Source organism: Mytilus galloprovincialis, chromosome 1 (genome assembly GCF_965363235.1).
Source record: "Mytilus galloprovincialis chromosome 1, xbMytGall1.hap1.1, whole genome shotgun sequence".
Taxonomy (NCBI): Eukaryota; Metazoa; Mollusca; class Bivalvia; order Mytilida; family Mytilidae; genus Mytilus; species Mytilus galloprovincialis.
In genome coordinates this window covers 34,876,412-34,890,290 of record NC_134838.1, presented here as the reverse complement: position 1 = coordinate 34,890,290, position 13,879 = coordinate 34,876,412, and the positions used below count along the sequence as shown (strand labels likewise).

The following is a 13,879-nucleotide window of genomic DNA, read 5'->3' as shown; positions in this document are numbered from 1 at the left end:
CCTAGGTATTCTTTGGAAAACACTCAGAAAAGGTTTTAAGCAATACATATTATAGAACTTAGAATGGACACGGGCAGTGTGTAAAAGAGAGAACAACCCGACCAAAGATCAGAAAACAGCCCAATGCCACCATTTGGTCTTTAACGCAGCTAGAAAAAATCCCGCATCCGGACGTGGTCTTTAAATTTAGCTGTCCCCTTAACAATAATGTATACTAGTTCAGCGGAATAGATGCCACACCTGACTCCTAACAATATAAATAACCCATAATATAAAATAAAATTCACAAGACTAACAAAGACCAGAGGTTCATGACTTTGGACAGGCGAAAATATGCGGCAGGGTTAAACATGTCTTGTGAGGCCTCAATCATCTCACTATACCTCTAGCCAACCGGTGGAATAAACTAACATCCCAACTATGTACTGGCTTCCGAAGCTGCACAAAAAACCTTACAAATATAGATTTATTTCATCTTCCAGCCATTGTTCAACTACTAAATTGTCTGTTTTACTTACTAGTACACTTGGTACAATAAAAAACCTGATAATAAATTGTTCAAATAAGGCCTTTGAAAATAGTGGAATTAATTACTTTTGGAGTGTCAAAAACTCGTTGGAAGTACTTGATAAATTGCATGCATATATTGGTGATTTTGAATCTGTTCAAAGTTTTGATTTTTCTACCCTATATACCACTTTGCCTCATATTCTTATTAAGAAAAAATTCACATCCCTAATTAACTGGGCATTTAAAAAGTCGGAATGCGAGTACATATGTTCAAACTCTTTTAGATCATTTTTTAGTAGCAATAAACAAAAGAACTATGTCAATTGGACATGCTTTGATACTATTTATGCACTTGAATTTTTACTTGATAACATTTTTGTTCGCTTTGGAGATTCCGTATATCGTCAAGTTATTGGAATTCCAATGGGGACAAACTGTGCACCACTTATTGCGGACCTGTTTTTGTATTGTTATGAGTTACAATTTATGACTAAAATTAGCAAAGACCCATCAAAACAACATTTGATACAAAAATTTAACAATACTTTTAGATATTTGGATGATATATTGGCTCTAAATAATGACGACTTCAGTATGTATACTAAAGAAATTTATCCTGTAGAACTTACTTTAAATAAAGCTAATGATAACAATGACCACTGCCCTTTCCTCGATCTTGATATCTATATCATAAACGGGAAGCTTAATACAAAAATTTATGATAAAAGAGATGATTTTTCATTTCCTATTGTTAATTATCCATTTTTAGATGGTGACGTTCCCTTGTCACCATCTTATGGTGTTTATATATCCCAACTTGTACGATTCGCTCGTGTATGTAACAATGTATTAGATTTTAGCGAGAGAAATTTATGTATTACTGAAAAATTATTACACCAGGGTTTTCGATATCACAAACTGGTCAAAACATTTACTAAATTTTATCACCGGTATAAGGAAATAATTCGTAAATATAACTCAACATGCAGACATCTTATACGTTCAGGTATTTCACATCCAAAATTTTATGGAAATATTCTTTATAAAGCACAAAAATGTCAGTATTCTCCTCAGAAACTAACAAAACCTTTAAATAGACTTATTAAAAGGGGATATAGTTACGATACTGTTGTCAGGTCATTAAAGATTGCATATTTTGGCTTTAACATTGATTCACTGATAGGGTCTTTGCATCGGAACTAAACACATTTATTTCTAAAAAAAACAGTTGTTGGCATGACACGGGTTATGTTCTTCTCATATATTTTATGATAGTATGATACTAAACCCCTAACGGGAGGGATTGTACCTGATATTCATATGATAAAGACATAATCTTTCAATCAGTTTAATTGAGGTCTGGAGCTGGCATGTCAGTTAACTGCTAGTAGTCTGTTGTTATTTATGTATTATTGTCATTTTATTTATTTTCTTTTGTTACATCTTTTGACATCAGACTCGGACTTCTCTTGAACTGAATTTTAATGTGCGTATTGTTATTGTTTTACTTTTCTACATTGGCTAGAGGTATAGGGGGAGGGTTGAGATCTCATAAACATGTTTAACCCCGCCGCAATTTTGCGCCTGTCCCAAGTCAGGAGCCTCTGGCCTTTGTTAGTCTTGTATGATTTTAAATTTTAGTTTCTTGTGTATAATTCGGAGTTTAGTATGACGTCCATTATCACTGTACTATTATGCATATTTTAGGGGCCAGCTGAAGGACACCTACGGGTGCGGGAATTCTCGCTACATTGAAGACCCATTGGTTGCCTTCGGCTGTTGTTTGCTCTATGGTCGGGTGGTTGTCGCTTTGACATATTCACCATTTCCTTTCTCAATTTTAACACACACCAATACTCACAGTTAAACTCAGATAAAAAGATGTCCGAGTCCGATGTTGGAATAGGTGGCAGAAGAAAGATAGCATAGCATAAACAGAATAACTAAAATGAGGGTAACTGACAATTTAGACTAAAAGTAAAGCTGTGTCTGTTGTATTACACGAGGCCATAAAAATCACCCCAGCTGTTTATTTCTTGATACTTACTATATGAATTGTTGCAAGTTGGCTATTGCAATCACTGAGAGTCTGTCGTCATCGTACGCCGTACTTTAGCAAAATTCTAAAAACATCGAACCATACAAGTTTACCATTTATTTACGGATTCAAATTGTCAGACGTCTTAAAGATATGAAACTGTAAACCACCAAAATAATCAGTATAAGAAAATCTACAAATAGTTGGGTGCAGTTATGAGTTATTGTCTTAAGAGACGATTGTTATTACTTTTATATGGTTTTAACAATTATGCTGAAAACGACTATAATAGATGGACAAAAGGTGTGGCGGTCGAACAAAACTACTGCCACGGCTAGCTTTTCCCCGTTGACAGTTTACAGTGGACGTCACGGAAACCAAATTGAAAGGTAAAAATTAAAAAGGCTGGAACAAGACGGTCGGACGGGAAAGGGAAAATTAACACAAAGGGATAGACGACATGCGTTTTTAAGCAGAGAAAAACACTTCTGGTGATATCGTTTTATGTATACACGAGTTTCAACGCAGCAATCACATTATCTTTTATTTTGTCTTCACTGTAGATAGCCAAAAACAACGAATTTAGGTATAAAGACTCTCGAACACCAAGATTCTTTATCTGTTGACATAACGATATTGTGGATAATGGTTATCTAGGTCATTTCAAAATCAGTTTATATGATAATATTGTATATTCGTACTATTAAGGTACACGAGAGAAGAAGATAGTAAGTACTATGTAGTTTTGCACTTTGTTCAATTGCTTTTAACATGGCGTAATGCATAAATGGCTCCTAGAGCCGGTTTGGGCGGAATTAAATATCTAAAATTAACATAATGTTACTCTTATTCTTTCAAAGCTGTTATTGCAAATTAAATATCCGGAAATAGAAGTACAAAATGTATGTCCATAAGTTGTAGATGTGGCGACATGTAGTCAGGAGTTTTGAACCACCTAGGCTCCAAAGCAGAACATTAAGTCAGTTTGATAGGCACTAATTGTGAGAGATCAACTATGCTATTTATGCAATTATGCTATTTTGTTTATCGTTTCAAACTACCAATACATATACGTTTGACGAATATTTGTAGGCCCTGTATACTAAATAATCTAAATGGTCCAGGGATTGAATTTATAAGCCATATTGTTGTCTTTTTTTGAATTTTGCGCGGTTTTCTTTACTTTTTCATAATTTCCACAATCAATATCCAAGTTGTTTCCTGATGAGCTTGTCCAAAGTCAGTCACGTTAATATGTTGTAATTAAGAAGTTGTCTTTAGCTGCAATATGTGTTTTACATTTTCATTTGCTTACATCAACGTCATTCAAAGTAAAATTGATAGTTGGTAAACAAACCACATCTCGAAAACAGCAAAACTAATAAACAAACACATTGAGAACAATAACTTATATCGGTGATAACTATTTGCGCACATACAAGGGAGAACCATTTTGTTAAGTTTCGGGGAGGGGCTATGAAACATGTACATTAAGAATTGTTTATGGCTTTTTACTTTGATAAAAAAATATATATATATACAGTGAGATCACTTCTAACCTCTCAACAAAACTGTCAGGAGAACTGTTCCAGGACAGTATCTATCTACTGTCATCCTGACAACTTTTAGACAGTTTTAGACAGGCAGAACTATTTTAGGACAGTTTAGAACAGTTCTATGACAAATTATTCTGACAGTTTTAAGATCTGCACTCGTTTAATTTGAGTAGTCAAAATGCGTTGACTGTATATTTCTATCTATACTGCACTCGTTACATTTGAGAAGTCAAAATGCGTTGACTATATATTTCTATGTTATATACAGTCACTGACTCGATATCACTTTTCCTCAAGAATATTTAGACAGTAAAGCCGTGACTATATTTAAATATTCATGACAACCTCTCCAACCTGTCCTTGTTGCCAATGTATACATTTTTTTTTTATGTTTCATTTTAGTTTATAACAATGTTTTTCTGTTACAAATCATGATGTATTGTGTTATGTGTACATGTTATGATGCCCATCAAGGGCCCTTGATTGGAATAATAAAATATTCTTCTTATTCTTATTCTTATTATTATTATTATTATTATACAACGAAGCGTGGAACGACTCAAACTTATTTCTTTTACAACCGTTGGAAAATATTTTTTATTTTTTGTTTAAAACCTATAAATCATTATGTTTTACTTGAACACACCCGCGAAATCGCGGGCATATACAGCTTGTTAACTGTTGTAGGATGAATATGTGTAAAAAATATTATGACTGGAGAATTTCATATAAGGTATCAAAAGCCCTCTCCCTTTTTCCAAAGTCCGTTATGTGTTTCCTTTCTGTTAAATTCAATTATTTTTCGTGTTGCTGGCCTTATACCACAATCATTCTTCCCGTTTGCTACAATGCATTTTTTTTTGGTAAAAGTCAAATTAAATTAAAAACTTCAAACATGAAATAAATTAAACTGCTTATAGACCATTATTGTTCTAATAAAATGTGCTTCTAGGACAATCCATCAGTGATTTTCCTTTTGAGAGCCCTATTGACATGCCAATCTCGTATAAATGACTAAGGCTCATTTGAGGGTCCTGATCCCGAAATCCCGGGCTTAAAAACATGAAATCCCGAGCTTATTGCGTATTTTAACGAAACATCATATCCCGATATCCCAAAATTAAAAAAAAATATTCCGCACCCCGTAAATATCAATCCTGAAATCCCGAGCTTAAAAACACTCGATTCCCGACGTCCCGAATAAGTCCTGTCTCCCTCTAATCTCTACCCTACTTTCATTTTGGCCAAATCACTACTTTCACTTTCAACAATTATGTCCCATTTATGGAAATTATATCGTCCGTCTGTGTCGCTTTAGGTTAAAGTTTTTGTCGAAGTAGTTTTTGATGAAGTTGAAGTCCAACCATCTTGAAACTTAGTAAATATGTTCTCTATTTTAATGCCAAATTAGAGATTTTACCCCATTTCACGGTCCACTAAACATAAAATGATAGTGCCGATGTGGCATCTGTATACTATGGACACATATTTGTTTCCATATGTTTTACTTATTTCAATATAAATAAATTTGGTGTATTTACTGTCTTCTGATTGGTTAAAAGAATTAGCTTTATTTTCAATGTTATCAATTTTTATGAAGACACGCCCACTCTAACGTTGTGTATTCATACGCAAACATCTGTGTACGTTGTTATTCGTATCTCTGAGATTCGTATCAATATATATCTTTGAGCCTAATTTTTGATAGAAATTTATTTATAATGAATGGCAATAATTTATTTTGAATTTATTGAACCATAAAATTAATTTTTGACTCTTCACATTTAACATAATCCGCTTCGCGGATTATTCAATGTGAAGAGTCAAAAATTAATTTTATGGTTCAATAAATTCAAAATAAATAACAGCCATTCATTAAATATATGCAACTCGTATGACCCCTTAGATGTATACTATGGACACATTCTTGTTTCCACATGTTTTACTTTTTTTAATATATATGTTACTGGTATGACACCTTATATAGTAAATATTTCAGAAAAAAGCTGATTGGCTTATTTATTTTTCATTTTTGTAATCTATCATACGATTGGTTGTTCATGTACTTAATGAATGGCTATTATTTATTTTGAATTTATTGAACCATAAAACTAATTTTTGACTCTTCACATTGAATAATCCGCGAAGCGGATTATGTAAAATGTGAAGAGTCAAAAATTAGTTTTATGGTTCAATAAAATCAAAATAAATTATTGCCATTCATTATAAATAAATTTCTATCAAAAATAAGGCTCAAAGAACTTTTTATATTATATATATTAACAATAACAACGTACACACATGTTGGCGTATGAATACACAACGTCAGAGTGGGCGTGTCGCCATAAAAATTGACAACATTGAAAATAAAACTAATAATTTTAACCAATCAGAAGACAGTAAATACACCAAATTTATTTATATGTGCATGTTAAAAACCGGAAGTCTTATCTATGACTAAATGTCAGTCTGATAACGGAAACCATATTCGGACACCTATTTTGTCGTTTTTCTCCCAAAATAACTCAATCTGAATAATCATAAGAACGGATGGCAAATGCGACTATGCATGTTATAGGTGCGGGAATTCTCGCTGCATTGAAGACCCATTGGTTGCCTTCGGCTGTTGTTTGCTCTATGGTCGGGTGGTTGTCGCTTTGACATATTCACCATTTCCTTTCTCAATTTTATTTTTACCTAAAGAACGTACACAGAGGCATGATGATTAATTTATTGAAGAAGGAGGAGAAGCGACACACAAAATGAGGTTTTCTCGTTTAATAGTATAGATGCTAATTGTTGATATTTTAGTCCATACTCAAACGAATTCACTCCCCATCGATTGATTTCAACAGGGTTGAGTTCAATATCGTAGCAGCTACGTAGCGGCTACGTAGCTGCTATCAATATCTATGTAACAACTAGTCTAGCTATACGTGCAATAGTCAAAATCTACGTAGCACTACGTAGCTGCTACTATATTGAACTCAACCCTGGTAATGTTAATTTCATTGTGTTGTATATTTCTCCGTGTTGTATATTTCTTCGTGCTGTATATTTCTCCGCCGGATATGAAGCCTTTTTAAAGAGGGTTTTTTCCTCACATTTAAATCAAATAAATAACAAGAACACAATCAACAACAATAGAACATGGGTTTTTCTAGATTGCAGAATAAAGACAATAATAGTGTGTTGACTTGACATATCAATTAACGATATAAGGATTCGGCCCGAAACGGGGAAATAGCTCGGCTCCCAAAAATGTCATTTCTACAGTAATGAACAGGGTTGAGTTCAATATCGAAGCAGCTACGTAGCTGCTATCAATATCTATGTAACAACTAGTCTATAGCTACACGTTCAATAGTCAAATCTACGTAGAACTTTTTGCTCATGAATATTCAAATAGTAGAGGCGGAACTATAATTAAATATTCATGATGACCACTTCAACCTGTAGAGGGGAACAACTCAAACTTATTTCTTTTACAATTGTTTGGAAAAACATATTTCTCTTGTTAATATTTTTTGTTTAAAATCTATAAATCATAATGTTTTATGCTTATTGTTCATATTTTAGCCCATACTCAAACGATTCTACGAAATCATTCACCATCGATTGATAATGTACATATTGTGTTGTATATTTCTCCGCCAGATGTTACGCCTTGTTAGAGGGGGATTTTACCCAATATTTAAATCAAATAAATAACAATAAAGCAATAAACAACAGTTGAAAATGTTTTTTTCTAGAATTACTGTATGAAGACAATAATAGTATATTGACTTGACGTATCAACGATAATATAAGGATTCGACCCGAAACGGGAGAAAGCTAGACAGAGCCTCGCATTTCCCCGTTTCTAAGCCTCATCCTTATTAACTTTGTTAAGTCAGTACACTATTATTGTCTATGTAAATATGTAGGTATTTTTATTTTGATGCATTTTATAAACTATTATGCATGTTTGTTTTGCTTTCAAATGGTTGTCAATATAATGAAATTCTTTGCTACTGTCATACAACATACAAGTGAGAGGTAAGCTAGCTATGAAACCAGGTGTATCCACCATTTTCTACATAAGGAAATGCCCATACCAGTTTAGGAATATGACAGCTGTTTCCCATTCGTTTAATGTGCTTTTGCCATTTGAAAAGGGACTTTTTGTTTTGAATTTTCCTTGGAGTTCGGTATTTGTATTAATCTACTTTTGACCAATATAAAAATGTTACTGAAGTATTACGTTTTTCAAATTTGTTTACACTAGGAAACAGGTTAGTTAAAAATGCCGTTAGAAGTAGCAGTTAGGGATGCATGTAGTACAATTGGTGAAGGACCTCATTGGGACGAAGCTTCACAGACACTATACTATGTTGATATAGAAGATAAAAGTGTATCTCGATGGAACTCTGCTACAGGGGGAGTTAAAAAAATTAAATTAGGTAATGATTATTATGTTAATGTATTCAACATGGTACACATTTCCATAGAATTCAATGCAAAAGATGCATAATGAGTATAGGGATACATAACGACACTAGATGAGATCAAGCGTTTTACATCCAAATCGATATTCGTCAAATTAAAATCTAGTTAGAGTTTTCTTGATAGGGTCCGTTGCATTGTTGTTATGGTTGCACCAACATTCCATTTCGTTATATAAATCCAAAAGTAGTATAAGGCGGTTACGTCCCCCGGTCATTGTCCAGTTCTACATGAATATTTCAATCTAAATAATCGAGATATTATTTTTTGAAAAAAAAACAGTCAACCAATAATAAAACATATCAATATTTTTACACAAAGCAGTAAAGCATTATTTAAAGATAATATGTTTACACAAAGCAGTAAACCATTATGAAAAGATGTCAGTTTTTGTTACATGTACAAGGTTGTAAAGCATTATTAAAAGATTTCCTTATTTTCCATAACTTCCTTTTTTTTACAATCTAGAAAAGACTATCGGATTTGTCATACCGTCAAAGAAAGGGGATGTAATTATTGGTTTGGGACAGACAATCGCTCGTCTTGAGTGGGATACCAAAACAGTTACTGTTTTACACGAAGTTGACCAGGATAAAAGCACCAGGTTTAACGATGCAAAATGTGATCCACGGGGTAGAATATGGGCAGGTATGCAAATTTGTTGAATTGTAAAGTTGAAATATACAATTGAAAATGTTGACATCTTTATTGAAATGTGACATTTATCATATATTATTGAAAAATTTGAAGTTGCTATCTTCTATTAACATACAAGTTATTTCCGTTGAAATATATTGATGGCGAGACTTTGTTATTATTCATATTTTAATGTGAAGATTCTGTTATGTTTTGCATTTCAACTTCTTAATTTTATTTTGTAGTTTCAGAAGATTTTAAATACATTTTGTAATTAATTCTGTAAAATAGATAATTCCCAGTAATTGCCATTATTTATTTTATTTTGCTGTCGATAAATAAATCTTTTGTTATGTGGTTATGGCCTCTATATAATTTTGACATTTTATTAAGCAAGGTTATTCTTTACTCAGACTCTGTATGACGTCTTTGTACTGAATCCGTTGGATGTGCACTGACCCCTTTCAATAGCGATCGAATAATTGCGGTATTCTTATCATACATACTTAATAAAATCTAATTTTTGATTAAAGGTACAATGGGACTTGAGAAACAGGTAGCTGTTGTTGAAAAGGAACAAGGCTCATTATATTGTATCGATACTGATGGTACTATAAAGAAACATCTTGACAAAGTGAGCATTTCAAATGGTTTGGCCTGGTCAGCTGACAACAAGACTATGTATTACATTGATTCTATACCAAGATGTGTTTATGCCTTTGACTATGATATCGAAACTGGTACCCCAAGTAAGTAGAAAACACAATGAACGTATTTACAGGTTTTCTTGATATGTTTTTTTAAAACTTACATAAATTGTATTTCATATCGTTGCTGTTAGTTTTTGTTGGTGGAGGAAGTCGGGATGCCAAGAGAGATCCACCGACCTTCGATAGGAAAATAACTCTAGAACCGTATGATTTTTTTTTTCAGCAGTTTAAATACTATTGATTATAAAAAAAGAAGACGTGGTATGATTGCCAATGAGACAACTTTTCACAATGGACCAAATGACACAGAAATTAACAACTATGGTTCACCGTACGGTCTTCAACAATGAAAAAACCCATAACGCATAGTCAGCTATAAAAGGCCCCGAAATGAAAAATGTTAAAGAAATGAAACGAGAAAACTAAACTGAATTCGTTACCAGTGTTGCCGCTGTTACGACTTTAATGGAAATTACTTACGGTCTTTTTTGACTAATATTTATATAGCTCTTTCCAATGAGGTATCTGTGTCAGGAAATACAACAGATAAGTTCCATGTGTCATAAAGAGAAGACACGTCCGTCTTTTCTACTTCAATGTACTCTCTACGAAAACTACAAAGGAACATGCACCACTGTTCATTCTGCTTGAGAGCAACAGTTTATACACGTGGTTTTTGATTGGGTTTTTGTCTCTAAAGCTCTTGTTTTCTGCGTAACGATTGTGAAGTATCGTCTTTAGCACTTCTGGCCCTTTAGTCAATTTGGGCCTTTCTTATCACATGACATCAACCGTCTGTCACCGTCGTCTATTTACTTCGTCTCTGAAACTACTTAGTGCAATTTAACCAAACATGATCACAATCATCATTTGGGTATGTGTGTCCAATGACCCCGCGCATCAACCAACATGGCCGACATGGCTAGACGTTTAACATTAGATCAAATGCAAGTTTTGTCTATTTTCCCTGAAACCACTATAAACGTCTGGCATGAAAAATGACGGATTGACTGAGCGGGACGAAGGAAAGGAAGATAAACTGCATTTTCTTAGCATGTCTGGAAAAAGGTATGCAATATTTATGTGATAATATATGCTTAATTATGCCATTTTATTATCAGGTAACCAACGAGTCATTGTGCAATTACCACCAGACACCGAAAAAACTTTAGGATATCCAGACGGTATGGCCATTGATAGTGAAGGGAAATTATGGGTGGCATGTTTCTATGGCGGAAGAGTTACACGATTCGATCCTGAGACAGGTTTGTGTTTAATATCAGAAATTATTTGTCGAAATTTGGGCAGAAATTGCAAAACAACGAGGGCTATTAATAATGATCACTGATTTCCATCTGATATTTTTAAGTAATGGTTTAAAAAAAAATGAAACATAATACTGCGCAGATAAGTGAAATATTTGAAGATCTGAAAGGTGCGTGCAATGCTTGGTGTGTTATTAAAAGTTATCTTATATACTGGCTATTCGGACAGTAGCAAGTTTATTGTTACCCTCGAATTTCCCTGAGCGAGATAGGTGTTTTATAATATAAAAACTTACGGGAAAATGTTTTTTGAAGCCTGTAAATAGCCTCTTTACAGGGAATATTTGCCTCCATCAAATATTTGAGAACGGCAAGCTGATTTTGTGTTTATAAAGTATCGAGTTCTCGCAGACTAAAGTATCAATCAGTACGCATTCTTCACGTGTTGTATGCAGTGTTTAACCCTTTTTTTGTTGCATGACTTTTTTCTGAAAACAGATAACACTTAGAAATTCTTGTGATTTCACTGTTATATTAGTTGTTTTTCTTCGAAAATTCTGACCTCAGTGTGAATTTGAATATAGAAAGATTAGAAACATACTGAAATTTATGATACTGTTGATTATTTTATTTTCAAGGTAAACAAATTCAGACAGTCGAGGTACCTGGCCTAAGGACAACATCACTTTGTTTTGGCGGTAAAGATTATGACGACATGTTCGTAACATGTAGCCGACATGGGTGCACATTGGACGAATTGTCCAAGTATCCTTTGTCTGGCTCGATATTCAGAGTAACTGGGCTAGGCATTAAAGGCTGCCCTGCAGTGATGTACGAGGGATAAATTATCAAGAAAACATCGCATGGAACTCAATATCAGACAGCTTTACATTATTTCGTTTTATTCATACTAAATTATAATTTATGACAAGAAGGAGTTAACTTTTATTATGTCTGGCCTTTGATGTGTTTAATTCCTATAGTTTACTATTTACCGGATTTGTAATAACATGAGCAACACGACGGGTGCCACATGTGGAGCAGAATCTGCTTACCCTTCCGAAGCACCTGAGATCACCCCTAGTTTTTTGTGGGGTTTGTGTTGCTTATTCTTAAGTTTTCTATGTTGTGTCATGGGTACTATTGTTTGTCTGTTTGTCTTTTTCATTTTTAGCCATGGCGTTGTCAGATTATTTTCGATTTATGAGTTTGACTGTCCCTCTGGTATCTTTCGTCCCTCTTTTACTTGCAGTACATTTTAATTTTAAATGTTTTCAAGTTTCTTTTGATATCATGCCCGTTTCTATGTCAAACGTGACGACCCTGAAAAGTATAAACAGATTGTATGGTCATCTTTTGTGGATCCTTTAATTCCAAAAACAAACATAGTTTCAGGTGAGGGTGAATGTTGGCGCCTGTTAAAATGTTTGAACCCGCTGTATTTGTTTGCACTGTCACAATTAAAAAACCTGTTGTTCAGTGTTGGTTTGTTGATGTGGTTCGAGCATGGTGAATATACAATAGCCACTCATTCCCATTATAATACAACTGAATTGTTGATTTATGGACTCTCTATTGCTCAGCATAGTGGATGATGCGTACATTGCAGATTTAAAGGTGTCAGACCACCAATTAGAAATTCCTATATGTTCAACCAAATTTTGCAATTTTGACAGCTTTTTAAATGTTTTACATTAAGTTTAACTTCATTGTAACCAGGTACATCCTGAATTATACATGTATCAGCTTTCTACATGCCAATTTTCAACACACCTTTAAAATCATATAAGAAAGAAGAGGTCTCCCGAATAGAGGTACCACTAAATATACCCCCTGGTTATCTGGAAATCTTAAATTGTTATACTATGCAGTGCATTAATCCTTTATGTTGAATGCAAACTCATAGACAAGTAAATTTTGGCTCAAAATGGTCTTAATATATTTCTCTTTCACCAAAAGTTTCATTTCTGCCAAATTGTTGGTTAGTTTAAGTAAACAATGACACCGAATGCACTATTTTTTTTATCCGAGTAGGCCTACTTTCACATAGGGAGTAATTGGTGGTCTGACACCTTAAATATGCGCATCCAGTCCACGAACACTGATTTGCTTCGTTTAAAAGTTCATGCGAATACATTAAAAGATTTTTCTCTTTATTTGCATAATATATATTCAACATGTTCAAAATGGATTTTCAAATTTTCGACATTGTTCGAGCAACTCCTTATTTCAATCACAAGTCACTGGAATATTTTTCAAGTAGATTTAATTAACTTAATGCCATGCGCATAGGGATTAAAAGTAAACTAACTTCATAATTAAAGTATTGAGCAATATAACATTAAGGTGTACAAAGAAGTAAAAGATTTTTTTTGTCACGTATTGTTCTCGTTATTTTGTAGACCTTGAAAATAACATAAGAAGTCTTTCTTCTTTAGTTGCAATATCAACAGCCGTTTTTTTCTCGTTCGGACTTATAGCGAATCTAATTCATAAGAAATAATGCAACTAATTTAAATCGGACGATTTTAAAGTTTATTTATTTATTTAAAACTTGATAAAGTGTTTGAACAAATAGAAATTTCCGTTTAAAAATCATTATGCATTTTATAGGAAATATAATGGGGAATTGATTGAATGTCCCAGTTATTTAAAAAAAAAAATAAAAAGAGGTAAATA

General features: G+C 33.4%; 1 protein-coding gene across 1 annotated transcript; it reads left to right on the top strand.

The window, feature by feature from the left end:
• Nucleotides 1-3,138: 3,138 nt before the first annotated feature.
• LOC143045828 (regucalcin-like) lies at nt 3,139-11,283 on the top strand. Its single transcript, XM_076218617.1, has 5 exons — nt 3,139-3,276; nt 8,372-8,546; nt 9,058-9,237; nt 9,759-9,974; nt 11,057-11,283. The coding sequence occupies exons 2-5, from the start codon at nt 8,390-8,392 to the stop codon at nt 11,281-11,283; spliced, it is 780 nt and encodes a 259-aa protein (XP_076074732.1). The 5' UTR covers nt 3,139-3,276; nt 8,372-8,389.
• The last annotated feature ends 2,596 nt before the right edge of the window (nt 11,284-13,879 follow it).